This window comes from Rhinolophus sinicus, chromosome 18 (genome assembly GCF_057876585.1).
Source record: "Rhinolophus sinicus isolate RSI-liver-muscle chromosome 18, RSI-T2T, whole genome shotgun sequence".
Classification (NCBI taxonomy): domain Eukaryota; kingdom Metazoa; phylum Chordata; class Mammalia; order Chiroptera; family Rhinolophidae; genus Rhinolophus; species Rhinolophus sinicus.
In genome coordinates, this window is record NC_142518.1 from 75,426,548 (window position 1) to 75,448,699 (window position 22,152).

General features: G+C 38.6%; 1 protein-coding gene across 14 annotated transcripts in view; it reads left to right on the forward strand.

Moving 5' to 3' along the window:
- TMEM164 (transmembrane protein 164) overlaps positions 1 to 22,152 on the forward strand; it is a 201,627-nt gene that overhangs the window by 101,217 nt on the left and 78,258 nt on the right. For 9 of the 14 annotated variants that reach the window (XM_088794795.1, XM_074323807.2, XM_074323800.2 and 6 more), the window contains one exon: positions 18,033 to 18,099. The exons of 3 other annotated variants lie outside the window; for them this stretch is intronic. In XM_088794795.1, the coding sequence (XP_088650921.1) occupies positions 18,033 to 18,099 (67 nt within the window). Of the gene's footprint in view, positions 1 to 7,648; positions 7,726 to 18,032; positions 18,100 to 22,152 lie in introns of all 14 variants that reach the window. 2 more of the 14 variants (XM_074323804.2, XM_074323803.2) reach the window with 1 other exon arrangement.

Sequence of the window (22,152 nt, forward strand, 5' to 3'; positions counted from 1 at the left end):
TTCTATTTTTAATTTTTTGAAGAACTGTCACACTGTTTTACATAGCAGCTGTACCATTTTACAGTCCCACCAACAGTGTACAAGCGTTCCAATTTCTCTGTATCTTTGTCAACATTTATTTTCTGTTTTGAAATAGTAGCCATTCTAATGGTGTGAGATAGTATCTTGTGATTTTGATTTACATTTCATTGTCTAATTTCCCTTGTGATTTCTTCTTTGTTTAAGAGTGTTAGTTTTCACAAATTTGTGAATTTCCCCATTTTACTTCGGTTATTGATTTCTAACTTCATCCTGTTGTGGATAAAGGTGATACTTTGTATATCTATCTTTTAAAATCCATTGAGACTTAATTTGTGGCCTAACATAGGGTTGATCTATCCTGGAAAATATCCCTTGTGCACTTGAGACGAGTGTGAATTCTGTTGTTGTTGGGTAGAGTTTTCTATTTATGTCTGTTAGATCTAGATAGTTTATTTTGTCGAGTAAGTCTTCTACTTACTTGCTTTTATTCTGTGAGGCTGTTTTATCATTGAGAGTGGAGTATTGAAGCCTCCAACTATTATTGTCTATTCCTCCCTTAAATTCTGTCAGTTTTGCTGATCTCCATATTTTGATGGTCTGTTATTAGATCTGTAAATGTTTATAATTGGTATATTTTCTTGCTGTATTAAACCTTTTATTAGTACATAATGTCCTTTGTCTCTTGTAAACTTTTTTTTATTTACAGACATACCTAATTTTATTGCACTTCATAGTTATGGTGTTTTTACATTGAAAGTTTGTGGCAACCCTGTGTCAAGCAAGTCTATCAGTGCCATTTTCCCAACAACATTTGCTCACTTCATATCTCTGTGTCACATTTTGGTAATTCTCGCAATATTTCAAACTTTTTCTTTATTGTTATATTTGTTATGTTGATCTGTGATCAGTGATCATTGATGTTACTTTGTAATTGTTTTGGGGCTCCATGAACACCCAAATGAAACAGATAACTGAATCGATAAATGTTGTGCGTGTTCTGACTTCTCCATGCACTGGCTGTTTCTCCATCTTAAAGTCCTCCCCTTGGGTCTCCTTATTCCCTGAGACACAACAATTTTGAAATTAGGCCAATTAATAACCCTACAATGGACATTAAGTGTTCAAGTGAAAGGAAGTGTTGTATATCTCACTTTAAATGAAAAGCTAGATAGAAATGGTTAAGTTTAGTGAGGAGGGCAAAGATAATGCTGAAAGCTAGGCCTCTTACGCCAAACTGTCAAGTTGTGAATGCAAAGGAAACGTTGAAGGAAATTAAAAGTGCTACTCTACTGAACACACAAACGATACGAATGGGTTTAGTTTTTTTATCCAATCTGCTACTCTGTGACTTTTTATTGGTGAGTTCAGTCCATTTACAAATTAGGGTGATTATTGATATGTGAGGATTTCCTGTCATTCTATTTTTAGTTTTCTGGTAAGGCTGTGTCTCCATTGTTTCTTTGCCTTTCTGTTGTTGTCTATTATTTCTGTGTGGTGGTATTCTATGATGTTTCCCTCTGTTTCTTCTTTTGTTACACTATATATTTCAGATCTGTGTGTGTTTTTTTGAGTGGTTACCCTTAAGTTTAAGGGTAAAAGAAAGTTTGATATTTAGAGTATTCCATTTTCTTCAGCACGCTTACTTTCTCCATTCCCATACTCTGGTTCAGGCCTTTACTCTCCCCCTTTTTATGTTTTGGTTGCCACAAATTGTCCCTGTTGATGGTCGTCGAATGGCCTCCTTTAGTATTTCTTGTAGTGCAGGTCATGTATTAGAAAATTCCCTCGGCTTCTGTAAGTCTGGAAAGGTGTTTATTCCTCCTTCATATCTAAAGGATATCTTTGCTGGATATATTATTCTTGGCTCATAATTTCTCTGTTTCAATAGTTTGAATATTTGGTTCCACTCCCTCCTGGCTTGTAGAGCTTCTGCTGAAAAATCTGATGGTAATCTAATGGGCTTTCCTTTGTAGGTTACCGTCTTCTTTTCCCTGGCTGCCTTGAGGATTCTTTCCTTGTCGTTGATTTTAGACAGCTTCAATGCAATGTGCCTTGGAGAAGGCCTGTTGGGATTGAGGTAATTAGGTGTTCTATTTGCTTCTTGGATTCGAGGGTCCAGTTCTGTCCACAAGTTTGGGAAGTCCTCATCAACAATTTGTTTAAATATATTCTCTGTTCCCTTCTGTTTTTCTTCTCCTTCTGGTATGCCCATTATTCTTATATTGCTCTTTCTGACGGAGTCAGAAAGTTCTTGTAGAGTTCTTCATTTCTTTCAAGTCTCAAGTCTCTTTCTTCTTCCATCTGTGTAATTTCCAGGTTTCTATCTTCGATGTCACCGATTCTTTCCTCCGTCTGGTCAACTCTACTACTTAAGCTGGCTATTTCATTCTTAATTTCTTCTATTGAGTTCTTAATCTCCAGAAATTCTATTTGGTTCTTTTTTAAAATTTCAGTCTCTTTCGTAAAATGCTCAACAGTTCTTTGATTGTGTTTCTGAGTTCATTAAACTGCCTTTCTGTGTTTTCTTGCATCTCATTGAGTTTTTTCAGAACTGCAATCTTGAATGCTCTGTCATTTAAGTCACATATTTCCATATCTTTAAGTTCCTTTTCTGGAGACTGTTCACTTTCTTTCTGAGCTGTCTTGTTGACTTGGTTATTCATGGCAATTACTCATTTATTGTTTCTCTTCCTAGTCATCTACAGGAGTGGCTTCTGCAACAGGTTGATAGGAAGAGGTCTTTCTTTTGTTTTCCAGCACTTGTTGGTAGAAGGTTTTATTTTCTCTCCGACTGCAGCCTTTTTTCCTCTCTCACAAGGTCATGATGTGTTTTCTCTGCACTCTTCCAGCTTTTCACACAGTGGGGGGGGGGGATTCCCTGGGAGACGGGCTTCTCCTCTGTTAATATTTCGCCTGGGTCACAGGGCGCAGAGTCCATGTGGGTATGTGGAGAACTTTTGATGTTCCAAAGCTCTTCCTGCACCTGTATGTTTAAGCAGTTCTGTTTACTCTTGCACGGATCCGCCCAGATAGGTGGGGCCAGGGGCTGGGTGAGTTGTGAGAGGTGGCCCAGAGCAATGGTGTCGACCACCACCACAGCCGGTCCTGCTTCCACAGCTCCCTCCCCTTTGCCGGAACTAGTTGAGCTGCGAATCTCTGTCTGCGGTCCACAATTCTCAGAACAACAAATATTCTCTTCTTTTGATCTGACACTGGTACTGTTCCGCTTCTAGCACCGGGCAGGTGGGGGCAGGGCGAGCTCTGGGAGGGTAGGGAGGGGGTGGCTAGTCTCAGTGCCTAAGGCTTCCATTTTCTGCTCTGCAGTGAGGGCTTAAACCACCGTTTTCAGCCTTCTTCCCTCAGTCTTTTCTCCGAGGTCTCTGCCATGAGCGTTGGATTCAGCCGTGTTATATGCTACCCCCTCAGCCCTGTGGGCCATAAGCGGAGCCCTAGCAGTCCGAGTTCTTCCCTCTCCCATTGCTTCGGTAGTTCCAGGATGCAGTGAGCTGGGAGCACTGAGCTAGGTCTGCGTCCTTCGCCTGCACCTGCGCTCCTCCGTCTCTGCACTTCTTCCTTCCCTCCTCCCCCGCTCCTGTGATTCGCCCACCTTTAGGTGAATTCAGTAGTGGGCCTCTTCATCTTGCCTGTCTGCTGTGCAGGGAGTCCTTTGTGGAGTTATAGTTGTTGGATTAGTTGTAAATTCCGGGGGAGATTTACAGAGGCTCACCTCACACCGCCATTTTGGTGATGTCTAGAAATACATTTTAAAGGTATAAATACCACACATTGTGATTTCTCTGATGGATCTAGGCAAAACCAATTGATACCCTTCTTGAAAGGATTCACAATTCTAAATGCTATTAAGAACATTCATGACTCATGGAAAGAGGTAAAAATATTAGCATTAACAGGAATTTGGAAGAAGTTGACAACCTCATGGATGAATTTGAGGGGTTCAAGACTTCAGTGGAGGAAGTAACTGCAGATGTGGTGGAAATAGCAAGAGAAGTAGAATTAGAAGTGGAGCCTGAACATGTGACTGAATTGCTTCAATGTTATGATAAAACTTTAACAGATGAAGAGTTGCTCCTTAAGGATGTGAGCAAAGAAAGTGGTTTCTTGAGGCTGAATCTACTCCTGATGAAGATGCTGTGAAGATTGTTGAAATGACAACAAAGGATTTAAAATATTATGTAAACTTAGTTGATAAAACAGTAGCAGGGTTTGAGAGGATTGACTTCAATTTTGACCGAAGTACTACTGAAAGTAAAATGCTATCAAACAGCATCACGTACTCCAGATAAATTATTTGTAAAGGGAATTGTCAATTGATGTGGTATACTTCATTTTTGTGTTTTTAAAAGAAATTGCCACAGCCAGTCCAACCTTCAGCTACCACCACCTGATCAGTCAGAAATGGTGAACACTGAGGTAATACCCTCCACCAGCAAAAAATTATGAACTCATTGAAGACTTAGATGATGATTAGTATTTGTTAGCCATAAAGTATTTTTAAATTAAGGTATGTACAGTTTTTAGATGCTATTGCACAGTTAAAAGACTACAGTATAGTGTAAACATTTTTATATGCACTGGGAAAGCAAAAAATTCATGTGACTCAATTTATTGTGATATTTGCTTTATTGTGGTGGTCTGGAACTGAATACACAGTATCTTCAAGGTATGCCTGTATAGTCTATTTTGTCTGATATTACTATACCCATTCCTGCTCTCTTTTGGTTACCATTTGCGTGGAATATCTTTCTCCATCCTTTTACTTTCAACCTATTTGTGTCTTTGGATCTCATGTGGGTCTGATGTAGACAGGACATAGTTAGATAGATGGATCATGTTTATTTTTTTTAATCCATTCCGCTAATCTTTGTCTTCCAATTGGAGAAATTAATCCATTTACATTTAAAGTACTAAAAAGAAAGGACTTCTGTCAGTTTGCTACATGTTTTCTATATGCTTTATAACTTTTTTGTCCCTCGTTTCCTGCATTACTCTCTTTTGTGTTTGTTGATGTTCTTGTAGTGTAACAACTTAATTATCATTTACTTTTGTGTATATTCTATAACTATTTCCTTTGAATTTGTATTAGCTTAATTTCAATAACATGCAAAAACTGCTCATTTACAGTTTCATTTCCACCCCTTTCAGTTGTTAATGTTACAAAATTATATCTTTATATATTGTGTGCCCCCAAATTTAAAATAATCATTTTTAAATGCATTAGTCTCTTAAATTACGTAAAAAACAAAATGTGGAGTTACAAACCAAAGTTACAATAATACTAGGTTTTAGATTAATAATTGTGTTTTTCAAAATGTGTTCATCTCTTCTCCCCCATCCCCATGTGAAACTGATAAAAAAATGTGTTAATCTCTTAAATCATGTAGAAAACAAGGAGTTACAAACTATGTTACAGTAATACTAGGTTTTATAATTGCCCATGTATTTCTTATTACTGATATCTTTATTCATATGGTTTTGTGTTCCTTTCTAGTATCCTTTCATTTCTGCCTGCAGGACTCCCTTTAGCGTTTCTTGTAGGGCAGATCGAGTTGTTAACAAACTCCTCAGTTTTTGTTTTCTGGAAATATCTTAATTTTTCTCTCAATCTTGAAGGACAGTTTTGCTGGATATGAAATTCTTGGTTGACTTTTTCTTTTCTTTAAGCACTTTGAATGTATCAGCCCACTGCCTCTGGCCTCCAAAGTTTCTGATGAGAAATATGCTGATAATCTTATTTGTATGTGATGACTTATTTGTATGTGATGACTTACTTCTCTCTTGCTGTTTCAAGAACTTTCTCTTTAGCTTTCAATAATTTGATTATAATGTATTGCAGTGTAGATCTCTGAGTTCATCATACTTGGGATTCATTACATTTCTTGTATGTTTATATTCATGTCTTCCATCAAATTTGGGAAGTTTTTGGTCATTCTTTTTTCAAATAAACTCTCTCTCCTTTCTCTGGGACTCCTACAATGCATATGTTGGTACTTTTAAAGGTGTCACACAGGTCCCTTTGGCTCTATTCACTTTCCCCTCAATATTTTCTATCTGTTTCTCAGTCTCTTTCAATTGTTCTATCTTGAAGTTCACTGACTGTTTCTGCTGCCTACTCAGATCTGCCTTTGAATTCCTCTAGTGAATTTTTAAAATTTCTGTTATTGGGCTTTTCAGTTCTAGAGTTTCTTTTTGGCTTCGTTTTAGATTATTTTGTCTCTTTATTTATATTTCCATTTTGTTCATATGTCATTTACTTGATTTTTCTCCATTTGTTCCTTTAGTTCTTTGAGCATTTCTCAGTCAGTTGTTTTAAAATATTTGTCTAAGTTTGATATAGTCCCATTGATTTATTTTAGCTTTTACTTCCCTTGCCTTTGGAGTCAAATTCATAAAATACTCATTGAACCCAAGGTCCATAAGTTTAACACCTGTCTTTTCTTCTATGCAGTTTATTGTTTCAGATCTTATGCTTAAGTCTTTGATTCATTTTGAATTAATTTCGGTACATGGTGACATATAGCAGTCCAGTTTCATTCTTTTGCACGTAGATTTCTAATTCTGCCAGCACCATTTATTGAAGAGGCTGTTTTTTCTCCATTGCATGTTTTTTGCTTCTTTGTCAAAAATTGTCCATATTTGTGTGGTTTTCTTTCTGGGTTCTCAGTTCTATTCAATTGGTCTATGTGTCTGTTTTTCTGCCAATACCATGCTGTTTTATTGTTGCCCTGTAGTACAAGCTAAAGTCAGAGAGTGTGTTACCTCCAGCATTGTTCTTTTTTCTTAGGATTGCTTTGGCTATTCGGGGTCTTTTGTGGTTCCAAACAAATCTGATGATTTTTTGTTCTATTTCTTTAGAAAACGCCATTGGGATTTTGATGGGGATTGCATTAAATTTGTATATTGCTTTGGGTAATATGGCCATTTTAACAGTGTTGATGCTTCCAATCTGTGAGCATGGAATGTCTTTCCATTTCTTTGTGTCTTTTTCAATTTCTTTGCAAATGTCTTGTAATTTTCATTGTACAGGTCTTTCACATCTCTGGTTAAGTTTATTCCCAGGTATTTTATTCTTTTTGTTTCAATTGCAAGAGGAATTGCTTTTTTTATTTCTTTTTGTCAGGTTTCCTTGTTAGTATATAGGAATGCAGTGGACATTTGCACATTGATTTTGTACCCAGGAACTTTACTGTATTCGTTTTTAGTTTTTAATAGCTTTTTTTGTGGTGTCTTTAGGATTTTCTATATATAGCATCATGACATCTGCAAAAACTGACAGTTTAACTTCTTTATTCCCTATGTGGATGCCTTTTATTCCTTGCTCTCGCCTGATTGCTCTGGGTAGGACTTCCAGTACTATGGTGAAAAGCAGAGGCGACATTGGACAGCTGTGTTGTGGTCCTGAACGTAGAGCAAAGGGTTTGAGTTTTTCACGATTAATTATGATGTTAGCTGAGGGACTGTCATGTGTGGCATTTATTACGTTAAGATATTTTCCTTCTATACCCATTTTATTAAGTGTTTTAATCATAAATGGATGTTGTGTCTTGTCAAACACTTTTTCCACATTTATTGATATAATCATATGATTTTTGTCCTTTATTTTGTTTAGGTGGTGTATCACATTGATCAATTTGCATATGTTGAACCATCGTTGTGCCCCTGGGATGAGCCCCACTTGGTTGTGATGTATGACTTTTTTTTTTTAAATTTATTGGGGTGACAATTGTTAGTAAAATTACATAGTTTTCAGGGGTGCAATTCTGTATTACATCATCTATAAATCCTATGGTGTGTTCACCACCCAGAGTCAGTTCTCCTTCCATCACCATGTATTTGATCCCCCTTACCCTCATCTCCCACCCCCACCCCACTTACCCTCTGGTAACCACTAAACTATTCTCTGTGTCTATCAGTTTTTGTTTCTCATTTGTTTGTCTTGTTCTTTTGTTGTTTTTGGTTTATATACCACATATCAGTGAAATCACATGGTTCTCTGCTTTTCCTGTCTGACTTATTTCGCTCAGCATTACACTCTCAAGATCCACCCATGTTGTCACAAATGTTCCTATATCATCTTGTCTTAACGCCAAATAGTATTCCATTGTGTATATATACCACAACTTCTTTATCCATTCATCTATCGAAGGACATTTTGGTTGTTTCCATGTCTTGGCCACCGTAAACAAAGCTGCAATGAATATTGGAGCACACATGTCTTTATGTATAAACCTTTTTCAGATTTTTTGGGTAGATACCCAGGAGAGGGATTGCTGGGTCATATCTCAGCAATTCTATTCGTAAGTTTTTGAGGAACCTCCACACTGCCTTCCGTAACGGCTGCACCAGTCTGCATTCCCACCAACAATGTATGAGGGTTCCTTTTTCTCCACAGCCTCTCCAACACTTGTCACTGTTTGTCTTGTTGATACCCATTCTGACTGGGGTGAGGTGATATCTCATTGTGGTTTTTATCTGCATTTCTCTGGTGATTAGTGATGTTGAGCATTTTTTCATATGTCTATTTGCCATGTGTATGTCCTCTTTGGAGAAATGTCTCTTCAGGTCCTCTGCCCATTTTTCAATTGGGTTGTTTGTTTTTTGTTGTTGAGTTGCATGAGTTCCTTGTATATTTTGGATATTAGCCCTTTATCAGTGGCACTGTTTGCAAAAATCTTCTCCCATTCAGTTGGTGGCCTCTTTATTTTGTTGATGGTTTCTTTTGCTGTGCAGAAGCTTTTAAGTTTCATATAGTCTGATTAGTTTATTTGAGCTTTTACTTCCATTGCCTTTGGAGTCAAGTTCATAAAATGCTCTTTGAACCCAAGGTCCATAAGTTTAGTACCTATGTTTTCTTCTATGCAGTTTATTGTGTCAGGTCTTATGCTTAAGTCTTTGATCCATTTTGAATTAATTTTGATACATGGTGACAGATAGCAGTCTAGTTTCATTCTTTTGCATGTGGCTATCCAATTTTCCCAGCACCATTTATTGAAGACGCTGTCTTTCCTCCATTGTATGTTTTTAGCTTCTTTGTCAAAAATGATCTGTCCATATTTATGTGGTTTTATTTCTGGGTTCTCAATTCTATTCCATTGGTCTATATGTCTGTTTTTCTGCCAACACCAGGCTGTTTTGATTATTATTGCCCTGTAGTACAAGCTAAAGTCAGGGAGTGTGATACCTCCAGTATTGTTCTTTTTCTTAAGATTGCTTTGGCTATTCGGGGTCTTTTGTAGTTCCAAACAAATCTGATGATTTTTTTGTTCTATTTATCTAAAAAATGTCATTGGGATTTTGATGGGGATTGCGTTAAATCTGTATATTGCTTTGGGTAATATGGCCATTTTAACTATGTTGATTCTTCCAATCCATGAGCACGGAATATCTTTCCATTTCTTTGTGTCTTGTTCAGTTTCTTTCAAAAATGTCTTATAATTTTCAGCACATAGGTCTTTCACATGTTTGGTTTTGTTTATTCCTAGGTTTTTTATGATGTATGACTTTTTCAATGCATTGTTGCCCTTGATTTGCTAGAATTTTTAAAGGATTTTTGCATCTGTATTCACATAGATATTGGTCTATAATTTCCTTTTTTGTGTTGTCCTTACCAGGTTTTGTTATCAGGGTGATGTTGACCTCATAAAATGAGTTAGGGAATATTTTCTCCTCTTCTAGTTTTTTCAAGAGTTTGAGTAGGACAGGTATTAGATCCTCTTTGAATGTTTGGTGGAATTCTCTAGTGAAGCCATCTTGTCCTGGACTTTTGCTTTTGGGCAGGTTTGGGATGACTGATTCAATTTCCTTACTGTTTATTTGTCAATTTAGATTTTCTAAATTTTTCAATTTAGATTCAGCCTAGGAAATGTATATGTTTCTAAGAACTTGTCCATTTCTTCTAGGTTATTGAATTTGGTGGCATATAGTCCTTCACAGAATTCTTGGATGATCCTTTGTGTTTCTGGAGCATCCGTGGTGATGTCCCCTCTTCCATTCCTGATTTTGTTTATTTGTGTTTTTTCTTCTTTTATCTTAGTGAATCTAGCTAAGGGTTTGTCAATTTTATTGGACTTTTCAAAGAACCAGCTCTTTTTCGCCTTAATTTTTTCTGTGTTCCTTTTTTCCTCTATTTCATTTAATTCTGTTCTGATATTTACTATATCCTTCCTTCTGCTGATTTTGGGTTTCGTTTGTTTTTCTCTTTCTAATTCTTTAAGGTGTAATGTGAGGTTATTAATCTGGGATTTCTCTTGTTTCTTTTTCTTTTTTTTATTGGGGAGGGGGAACAGGACTCTATTGGGGAACAGTGTGTACTTCCAGGGCTTTTTTCCAAGTCAAGCTGTTGTCATTTCAGTCTTAGTTGTGGAGGGTGCAGCTCAGCTCCAGGTCCAGTTGCCGTTACTAGTTGCAGGGGGCGCATCCCACCATCCTTTGCGGTACTCGAGGAACTGAACTGGGAACCTTGTGGTTGAGAGCCCACTGGTCCATGTGGGAATCAGACTGGCAGCCTTCAGAGTTAGGAGCATGGAGCTCTAACCGCCTGATCCACCGGGCAGGCCCCTCTCTTGTTTCTTGAGATAGGCCTGTAATGATATAAATTTCCCTCTTAAAACTGGTTTCGCTGCATCCCAAAAATTTTGGTAGGATGTATTTTCATTCTCATTTGTTTCTATGTATCTTTTGATCTCTCCTCTTATTTCTTCTTTGACCCTGTTGTTCTTTAAATGTATGTTGTTTAATCTCCACATTTTCATGGTTTTTCCCACTTTCTTTTTGCAGTTGATATCCAATTTCAAAGCCTTGTGATCAGAGAATATGGTTGGTATGATTTCAATCTTCTTAAATTTGATGAGGCTAGTTTTATGTCCCAATAAATGGTCTATCCTTGAGAATATTCCGTATACACTGGAAAAGAATGTATAATCTGATATTCTAGGAGGAAGTACTCTATAAATGTCTATTATGTCCAGTTCACCTAATGTGTCATTTAGGGCTTGTATTTCTTTATTTATTTTCTGTTTGGATGATCTATCCATAGTTGTCAATGATGTGTTTAGGTCCCTTACTATAATTGTGTTTTGATCAATTCTTTTTTTTAGTTATGTTCGTGGTTGCTTTGTATATTTCAATGCTCCCTGATTGGGGGAATAAATATTTATAGCTGTTATGTCTTCTTGTGGTATAGTCCCCTTTATCATTATGAAATGTCCATGTTTGTCTCTTGTTACCTTTTTCATCCTGAAGTCTGTTTCATCTGATACCAATCAGTGTAGCTCACCTGATTTTCTCTGAATACCATTTGCTTTGCGTATCAATTTCCACCCTTTCACTTTGAGTCTATATTTGTCCTTGTAGCTGAGATGTGTCACTTGGAGGCTGCATATGGTTGGGTTTAGTTTTTTATCTAATCTGCTACTCTGTGTCTTTTTATTGGTGAGTTCAGTCCATTTGCATTTAGGGGGATTATTGATATATGAGGATTTCCTATCATTCTATATTTGGTTTTCTGGTGGCACTGTGTCTCCATTGTTTTTTACCTTTTTGTTGCTGTCTATTTTTTCACTGTGGTGGTATTCTATGATTTTACCCTGTTTCTTTATTTTTTATGTTGTATATTTCAGGTGTGGATTTTTTTTTTTTGAGTGGTTACCATTAAGTTTATGTAAAAGAAAGTTTCATATTTAGAGTATTACATTTTCTTCATCATGCTTACTTTCTCCGTTCCCTTCTGCCAGTTCAGCTCTTTACTCTTTCCCCTTTTGTGTTTTTGTTGACACAAATTATCCCCATTTATGCTGTGCATTAATTTCTGCACTGCAGTAGCAAGTTGTGTTATTCCTCTTGTTTTGTAAGTGTTGTTTTTCTTCTTTACCTTTATGTTGTGCTTAAGTGTATTTGGTGTAGGGGTTGCCATTTCCTGCTGTTGTCTGTCTTTGTGTAATACTACTCATGGTTTTGTATTCTCTTGCTTTTTTGTTTCAGGTTGAATAGCCTCCTTCAGTATTTCTTGTAGTGCAGGTTATGTGTTAGAAAATTCCCTCAGCTTCTGTATGTCTGGAAAGATCTTTATTCCTCCTTCATATCTAGAGGATATCTTTGCTGGATATATTATTCTTGGCTCATAATTTTACTCTTTCAATAATTGGAGTATTTGAGTCCACTCCTTCCTGGCTTGTAGAGTTTCTCCTAAAAAAGCTCATGATAATCTAATTGGATTTCCTTTTTAGGTTACCATTATTTTCCCCTGGCTTTCAGGATTCTTTCTTTGTTGTCAATTTTTGACAGCTTCAATAGAATGTGCCTTGGAGAAGTTCTGTTGGGATTGAGGTAATTTTGTGTTCTGTTTCCTTCTTGGATTCGAGGATCCTGTTCTTTCTGCTTGTTTGAGAAGTTCTCATTGACTGTTTGTGTTTGAGTATACTGTCTGTTCCCTTCTGCCTTTCTTCTCCTTCTGGTATGACCATTATTCTTATATTGCTCTTTCTGATGGACTCAGAAAGTTCTTGTAGAGTTCTTTCATTTCTTTTAACTCTCAAATCTCTCTCTTCTCCCATCTGTGTGATTTCCAGATTTCTATCTCTATGTCATTGATTCCTTCTTACATCTGGTCAGCTCTGTTACGTAACCTGGCTATTTCATTCTTCATATCTTTTACTGAGTTCTTCATCTCTAGAAATTCAATTTTGTTCATTTTTAAAATTTTAATCTCTGGTAAAATGTTCATTTTGTTCTTTGTTTGTGTTTCTGAGTTCATTAAACTACCTGTCTGTTTTCTTGCATCTTGTTGAGTTTTCTCAGAACTGCAATCTTGAGTTCTCTGTCATTTAAGTCACATATTTCCATGTCTTTAAGTTCATTTTCTGGAGACTTTTCATTTTCTTTCTGAGCTGCCTTGTTGCCTTGGTTGTTCATGGCAATTAATTAATTATTATTTCTCTTCCTAGGCATCTGCAGGAGTGGGTTTTGTAACAGGTTGATAGGAAGTGGTCTTTCTTTTGCTTTCTATTAGGTGTTAGTAGAATGCTTTATTTTCTATCTGGCTACAGGCTTTTATTGTCTCCCACGCTGTAATGTTGTACTTTCTCTGCACTGTTCTGGCTTCTCACACAATGTGGGGATACCCTGGAACGTGGGCTTGTCCTCTGTGAACAGTTCGTCTACGTCACAGGGCATCTCCTCCATGGGGAGATGTGGAGAGCTCTGAAGTTCTGAAGTTCTTCCTGCCCCAGATTCAGGGCTTGTGTATTTCAGGAGCTCTGTTTACTCCTGCAGTAATGCACTGAGAGGTTGGGACAGGGACAGGGTCGGTTGTGAGAGGTGGCCCAGAGTAATGGCGGCCACCATCAGCACAGCAAGTCCTGCACCCAAGGCTCCTTCCCCTTCACTGGAACTAGTTGGGACACTGTGGCTCAGGGTAGCAGTTCTCAGAACTGCAAGTAAGTATGTTGTTCTTTTGATCTGACACTGCTACCGTTCTGCTGCTGGCAATGGGCAGGTGGGGTGGGGTGAGCTTTGGGAGGGTGAGGAAGGGGTAGCTAGGCTCTGTTCCTATGCCTTCAGTCCTGTGTTTCACAGTGAGGGCTTAAACCACCGTTTTCAGCCTTCTTCCCTCAGTCTTTGCTCTGAGCTCTCTGCCATGAGCATTGGGTTCAACCGTGTTATGTGCTAATCCCTCGGGCAGGACTGTTGGCCATAAGCAGAGCACTAGTAGTCCAAATTCTTCCCTCTCCTGCAACTGCAGAGCTCCAGAATGCAGGGAGCTCTGAGCTGTCTGCTGCGTAGGAAGTCCTTTGTGGAATTATGCCTGTCCATTTTGTTGTAAATTCCAGGGTAAATTTCAAGAGGCTCTCCTCTCACCGCCATTTCTATGACATCATGTCTCCTTTTTTCTAATATAAGAATTTCACATTATAAGCAACTCACAGATTTTGATGTGTTATAATTTTATTTTTGTCCAGTTCAAAATATTAAAATATTATATAATTAATGTCCTTTTAGAATTCTTCTCTATGAATTTGTTTTTCCAGCCACTCATAGAGTTTGTCATCTGTTCCTTATGTTTTGGTTCTTAGCTGTAATCAAATGCTAAATTGAAATATAAATAATTTTGTGAGTTTATAATAGCTTCATTTATTGTTATGAGTAATAATGTGATATCCATTTATATTTCTTTATTAAGTGTAATAATAGCTATCATGCAATAACAATTTCATCTAGGTACTGTTATTAGGCCCATTTTAAGATTGAGGAAACTGACACACACATTTTTTTTTAAGTTTATTGGGGTGACAATTGTTAGTAAAGTTACGTAGGTTTCAAATGTACAATTCTGTAACACATCATCTGGCACACATTTTAAGTGACTTGTCCAGAGTTGCTCAGCCAGTAAATTGTAGAGCTGGAATTTGAATGAAGGTTTGAATTCAGAGTTCTTAATCATTTTAGTATATAACATTTCCTCTAGTTATTTGATTTCTTGCCTTCCCAGTAAGATTGTTAGCTTCCTGAAGGCAGATACTATGTCTTATTTATACTGATATCCTTTTTCCTATAGCACCTGGAAAAAATGTTATACACACAATGATGGACTGATTAGTGTTTGTGGAACTAAATTTAATGAAATTAGCTGACCTGGAAGAGAATCAAACCCATGACACTTGCCATATTGCCCCAGGTTCTTACCAACTAAGATAATTTAGCATAATATCCTGTCCAACAACATAAACGGTAATAAAGTGTTTGTGAGAATGGTATCTGCCAAGACTTGAAGCCAGCAAGATTTATAAGTATGACTAACTGAACAGGAGTCCATCTCCAAGCTCTAATTTTTGGTTCTGGTCTTCAGGCTGTCCTTTTGCTTTCTCTGGGCCTCTTTTTCATACTTTGAATTTTTAAACAGTTCAACTCTTTCACATGATTTACTTTTTTTCCCTCCCTTTCCCTCTTTTTAATCTTGAGGTTTCTAGGTGAGATCTTCACTATTTATTTAAGGAACATGTATATGTGTCTTACTATGAACCATGTACTTTTCTAAGCACTTTATACACATTGACACTTTATAACAATCTTATGAGTTGGTACTATTATTGTTTCCATTGTACAGATGAAGGAACTCTCACAGCACTTCCTAGTGGTCCATTATCCATTTCCCATACTCAGTAGAAATCTGGGTGGCAGGCTGGAGGTAGGTATAAAGTGGAATCAATCAAGTGGAATCAAAGCCTTTGCCTCTGATATGGTCAGTTGCTTACCTGTTGGGCTGTGTCCTGTGTCTATAGAGGTCAGTGCAGCTGTATAATTAGGATAGTTTTGCCACAAACACAAGGGATTCTGTTGCCCTTCGTCATGAACCCTCCCTACCCAACCAGCATCTCAGGTGGATACACACACACACACACACACACACACACACACACACACACAGTTCATGTCATGGATTTGAAGCAGGATACAGAGGCAAAAACATAGGCTTGAAACTTGGTGAGACTTGAATGTGACTTCTCTCTCTATCTTGGACAAGTCAGTCAATTAGTGCTTTGGTTTTCTCAGCTATAAAATTGAAGAAGATGATAATGATTATAATAAAAACTGTGAGGGTTAAATGAGATAATGTGTTTGAATACTTAGCCCAGTGATTGGCACATAGAAATGCTTAATACATGTTAGGTATTTTTGTAATTATTGATATGCATGGCATTTTTTTTTTTGCATGGCATTTTATTATAGTATGGATATTTCACCCTTTGGCGTATATGTAGCTTGTGAAGGTGAATTTGAGAACCAAGAGTAAGGTCAACCTTTATCTAGGAAATTTATCAGTCATTTTGAATCTTGATGTTGGTTTTATCTTATTTATCTTTGGCCTTCCACAGGCCCTTGGGATCAATTCCATTATCTTCAAGATTTAACTTTCCTTGTCCCAATTTCTAATTTGCTTTGTGTAAATACCAGCATTCCTTTAAGGCAAATGGCAAAGCCTGACACCACAGTCCCTTATCCTGAGTGCATTTTGCAGAGTGTTTATGCTGTGGCTGCCACATAGGAGAACCCAGGGGCAGAGTAGTTCACCTGAGGCCTGGAGCAGCTGTCAGTGACCCTTTTTCTAGGCACTGGGGCTTGAGCCACAGTTTTCAGCAGTCAGTTTCCCAGACCATGGAGTGTCCCCTTGAGTGATCCTGTTGTAAAAGCATGGTGACTTGGCCAGTCTGGGGAGGTAGGAGTGACATTGCATTGGTGTGCCTCCTTCCTTTTCTGGATCAGAGCAATCCTTGTTAAACCATAGGGCTGTGATGGCCTGCTGTGACCTAAGAGCATTCTCACCTTGGTCATGCCCTGAAAGCATATTAAGCCTAGGGCAGGGGATGAAGGGGGAGGTAGAGAGACCCCTGAAACTAAAAGGAAGTCAAAAGGGGCATCCCTGACTCTCTACCTGAGGTCATATTTGCAAGGGAGGTTGGGAGGGAGGCTCTGATATAAGGCAGCGAGAGGGATATATGAGTTTGCGGTCTGGAGTCAGATAAACCTGGGTTTGAATCTTGGATCTACTGTCTTATGTGTGGTGTTGATCAGGTCACTTTGCTTCTTTGACCTGGTTTCGTCATCAACAAAATGGGAAACATAATTGTATCTATCCCATAAGATTGCTGTAAAAATTAAACGGGAGTTTATGTAAAGCAGTTAGTTAGATACTTGCCTTGAATATGTTAAGTATACATTATCATGTCATCATGGCATTGGTAACAAGAGCAGCAGTAAGAAACACACTTGGAGAATTGAAAAGCAGCCTTGGGGCTTTTGTGCTGACCCCTAGGGTCTGGTACCTTATCTCAGTCTTATGCACACATCTGTGAGCTCTAAGAGAAGAGCTAAAGTCCTAGGGGTCTTCAAGGTGTGGACTGCTTTCCTATTTGGGGCATAGGAGAAATCCTGGTGTCAGGGCTGCTGTGTGAGTGTGTGTGTAAGAGGGAGATGGAGAGGGAGAGACTGAGACTTGAGGTGTAGGAGGCACGTTGACTCAGTGGTAGTTGTACATGACCCATCAAATCAGCTTTTCTTCAGGAGGAAGAGACTGCCTTTGTTTGCTTCTCTCTTAGCAGTAAAGGACCATTAGCCTTTAATGATCAAGAAAACTGCTTAAATCCATCCTCAGAGCCCTCACAAGTGGAGTTTGTTTCTGACTTGGTTCTTGACTTATAAAGGGTTTCTAGTGTGCGTTTTAACAAGTCTGGTATTGGGAAACAGTATCATTATGCAATGCTAATGTTGTAGTGGTTTTCTTTTCCTCCTTTTCCTTCTCCTCCTATTTTATTTATTTATTTATTTATTTATTTATTTATTTATGTATTTATGTATTTATTTATTTATTTATTTGTGCTGTTAAGTCACAGCCCAATATGCAAAATAGATCAAAGGAAGCCTGGATGCCTGCCACTTCTGCCCTTTCCACCTCCACAGCTGCCCTGAGGCAATTATAAGAAAATGGGGAAGGATTTGCAAAGCACTGCCTTTGGCTCTCTGGGTTGTACTAGCTTTTCTCTGCCCACATCGCCCTTTGGGGAAAAGGATTGGATATGACCTCGTAAATAAGCAGCCATGTTGTAAGGAATTGGTTTCTACTGTAATAATAACACTTAGCCACTGCAGTCCCCCTTTTCTAATGCTGCCTAAGCTGCAGCCGTTGAAGCCGTTGATTGGGACTGACTGGATGTTTACGGAGCTCGGAGCTCATTATATAATAAAGTGTTGTAACCAAAGTGTGTTCCGGCAGTGTTTGGGGAATTTTGAGGCAGTGGTGGTGCTCTTTGGAACATTTCAGTTAATACAAATTATGCAGCTTTTCATTTATAATGCATGTATGCCAACTCCAGGCCTGTTTTACACAGATAGCCACTTGTTTCCATGCTCTCCCGTATGGCATGACATAACCAGACATATTTTTGTGTGCCTTTCCATCAGAGTCTGAGTGTCACCTAAACTTGATCCTTTTTCCTCTTCAGGCTACAGATGCACATGTTGAATGGTGCTCTTCTGGCCTTGCTATTCCCTGTGGTAAATACCCGGCTGGTAAGTAGCCTCTTCTGGGAACGTACCAGCAACGTACAGAATTTTGCTCATTACATTATGCAGTGCTCATCTTCGTGCTTAGCTCGTGTGCCCATATGAGTGTTAAAATAGCTATATACACTTTACTCTTGAACAACAGGGGCTTGAACTGTGCAGGTCCAGTTATATGCAGGTTTTTTTCCAATAAATACATACAATACTGTAAATGTATTTTCTCTTCTTTATGATTTTCTTAAAAATATTTTCTTTTCTCTAGCTTACTTTACTGTAAGAATACAGTATATAATACGTATAACATATAACATTATCTATTAATCGGTGGTTTATGCTATTGGTAAGGCTTCCAGTCAACAGTTGGCTATTAGTAGTTTAAGTTTTGGGTGAGTCAAGAATTACACGTGGATTTTTTTTTTTAATTTATTTTTTAAATTTATTGGGGTGACAATTGTTAGTAAAATTACATAGATTTCAGGTGTACAATTCTGTATTACATCATCTATAAATCCCATTGTGTGTTCACCACCCAGAGTCAGTTCTCCTTCCATCACCATATATTTGATCCCCTTTACCCTCATCTCCCACCCCCCACCCCCCGCCCCCCTTACCCTCTGGTAACCACTAAACTATTGTCTGTGTCTATGAGTTTCTGTTTCTCATTTGTTTGTCTTGTTCTTTTGTTGTTTTTGGTTTATATACCACATATCAGTGAAAACACATGGTTTTGCACAGGAGGTTTGCATCACTAACCCCCATGTTGTTCAAGAGTCAAGTGTGTTTAATGTTGAGGTGAGATGCAGCCCTGTTTAGATGCAGTGGAGTGTGATGGGGTTGGGAATATTTTGGAATTCTGAGGCTGCAGTAACAGTTTAGGCCAGAGCCAGGACAGACCAAAAAACCTGCAGAAACTCTTGAAGATGTTTGGTGGCGAGAAGGGGGTTAGGGGCCCAACCCATTGCACAGAGGCTTCCAGGGGTCCCTAAAGGGCTCCATGTGGACTCAGGCACATTGGACAAGGATAATCTGCTCGGGAGCCTCAAAGCCAATCTGCTGTGCCAGGGACCCCCTTGGGTAAGAATTAGATTCCTTCCCCATTCATCCAAACCCACAGGGCAGTCTGGGCCACACATACCCCTTGTGGCTAGCACGGAGAATTCCACTATGGTAGGAGGCTGACTAATAAACCAACATATAGAGAAACAGGAGCTACAGGGCTGGGTGGTAGGGCTCTGTCCTCAAATTCCCACCTGTAGGACTGCAGAAGCATTAACAGGACATATTTGAAAGCTCCGGGAAAGAAATCACCGGGAAAATCCTACCTTCCACTTTCTATTTTCATGATTTAAATTCGCCTTATGAATTAAGATCATAGTTTCAATCTCAAAATGATAATTCTTCCTCTTCTGATAACGTTTTATAGTTTACAAGGTCTTTTCACATAACAGTTGTGTGAGGTAGATGGGGCAGGTATTACAGCCTCTTGTTACAGAGGAAGAAACTGATGTACAGGGAGTCACACACATTCTACCGTGTTTCCCAGAAAATAAGACCCAGCCAGACCATCAGCTGTAAAGCGTCTTTTGGAGCAAAAATTAATATAAGACCTGGTCTCATTTTAATATAATATAAGACTGGGTCATAATATAACATAACATAACATAACATAACATAACATAACATAACAATGTAATACTGGGTCTTATTTTACTATAAGACTGGGTTTTATATGATATAATAAAATATAATACGGGTCTTATATTAATTTTTGCTCCAAAAGACGCATTAGAGCTGATGGTCTGGCTAGGTCTTATTTTCGGGGAAACTTGGTAAGTGACAGAGTTAGGAGAGGAGCCCAAGCCTCCAGGTCCTAGACCCATAGCTCTACTTCACTCTCTCTGAGAAGTTAATTACTCCCTCCCCACAAATACTCATATATCCTTGTGATTGTCATACTTTTTTAGGTGCATATTATGCATCAATAGAAACATTTTTAAAAGCATTCCTCTAAAGCAGTGATTTTGAAAAATCAGTATGTTTCAGGCTCACTTAGGGGTACTTTAAAAAATAAGCTGATGAGAACCATATGATTTCACTGATACGTGGTGTATAAACCAAAAACAAAAAAAGAACAAGACAAACAAATGAGAAACAGAAACTCATAGACACAGATAATAGTTTAGTGGTTGCCAGAGGGTAAGAGGGTAAGGGGGGCGGGGGGTGGGGGGTGGGAGATGAGGGTAAGGGGGATCGAATATATGGTGATGGAAGGAGAACTGACTCTGGGTGATGAACACACAATGGGATTTATAGATGATGTAATACAGAATTGTACACCTGAAATCTATGTAATTTTACTAACAATTGTCACCCCAATAAATTTAATAAAAAACAAAAAAAACAAAAACAAAACAAGACAGACAAATGAGAAACAAAAACTCATAGACACAGACAATAGTTTAGTGCAGGGGTGTCCAAACTTTTTTCAACGTTTTTTACCAAGGGCCATATGCGGTAAAATATACAAACAGCCAGGCCACTCACTCGAGGTGAAGTACGTATTGCCTCACCTGGTTTATTTAAGTAAACTAAATATATTTTTGGAATTTGCTGCGGGCCAATTAAAAATGGATTGCGTGCCGCAGTTGGCCCGCGGGCCGCAGTTTGGACACCCCTGGTTTAGTGGTTACCAGAGGGTAAGGGGGAAGAAGAGTGGTAGATGAGGGTAAGGGGGATCAAATATATGGTGATGGAAGAAGAACTGACTCTGGGTGGTGAACACACAATAGAATTTATAGATGATGTAATACAGAATTGTACACCTGAAATCTATGTAACTTTACTAACAATTGTCACCCCAATGAACTTTAATTAAAACATTTGGAAAAAATAAGCTGATGAACAAAAATTCAAACAGAAACACTGATGCCCTGGCCCCACCCTTGGAGGGTGTGAGTTCTTGACCTGTGATGCAGCCATGGCATAGTATTTTTAAAGGCCCTGCTAACATGGAGCTGCAGTTGAGAGCTAATGATTTGTGCAATGGTTCTGAAACTTACTGTGTGCAGCAATCACCTGAGGGATTGGCTAAAAAAATGAGGCCTGCCAGACTCCATCCCCAGAAGGTCTGATTGAGAGGATCTGGGGTGATGCCAAGGCATGCCGACTACATGGGTCCTCAGACCACTCTTGGATAATCAGTGTCCTAATCTCTCAAAATTCAAAGTTACTCCAATTGTGTAACTCAAAGTGCGGTCCAAGGATCAGCATCAGGTGCGTGCTGCTTGTTAGAAATACAGGATTTCAGGTCACTCCTCAGACCTACCGCATCAGAATTGGAATTTTAACAGGGTCCCAAGTGTCTCATATGGCCTACCTCCTTTCTTCCAAAAAGCACAAAGTGCCTTATAGATAACCGTTCAACCTCCTGAAGAGGGAACACCAAGGTGAAGGAGGGTTGGCAGTACAACAGGTCCTCGAATAACATCGTTTAGTTACAATGAGATGCTGTAGGAACTTAACCCTTGTTTGTATCAATTAGCCTGTGGTAACATTGGTTTCCTTATACATCGTTTTGCTTCTAGTTGCAGAACCTATCAATGATGTTAAGTGAAGACTTACTGTATTGTGTCAGTCATAATAGACCTGGCACGTTAAGTTCCATGTTCCCCAGTTAGCTGGCATCAGCAGGCACGGGCTGCTGACGCAGGTACCTTTGCCCTCCCTTCTACATTTTCCCATACTATATGACTTGGTTGACTTTATATGGGGAACTGTAGAATCTAAACTCCTGCCCTGGTCTAGAGCTATAGAAGATGATACCCAAGAATGGTGTAAATCATTCAAATAAATTGAAAGCATATTTCTTACTGACTCAGGGATGTGGAGCAGTGCTGGAACCAAAGTTACTCTCTGCCTGTGTAACCTGCTAAGGCAGTGATGTGGATCAAGTGCTGTCTTATTCCATCTCTTTGGCCACCTATAAGTTTTCTCAGGAAATTGACAGGTCAGGGAGAGAGAAATCTGCTCTCTTTCTCCATTTTTTTAGCAATTCCGTGA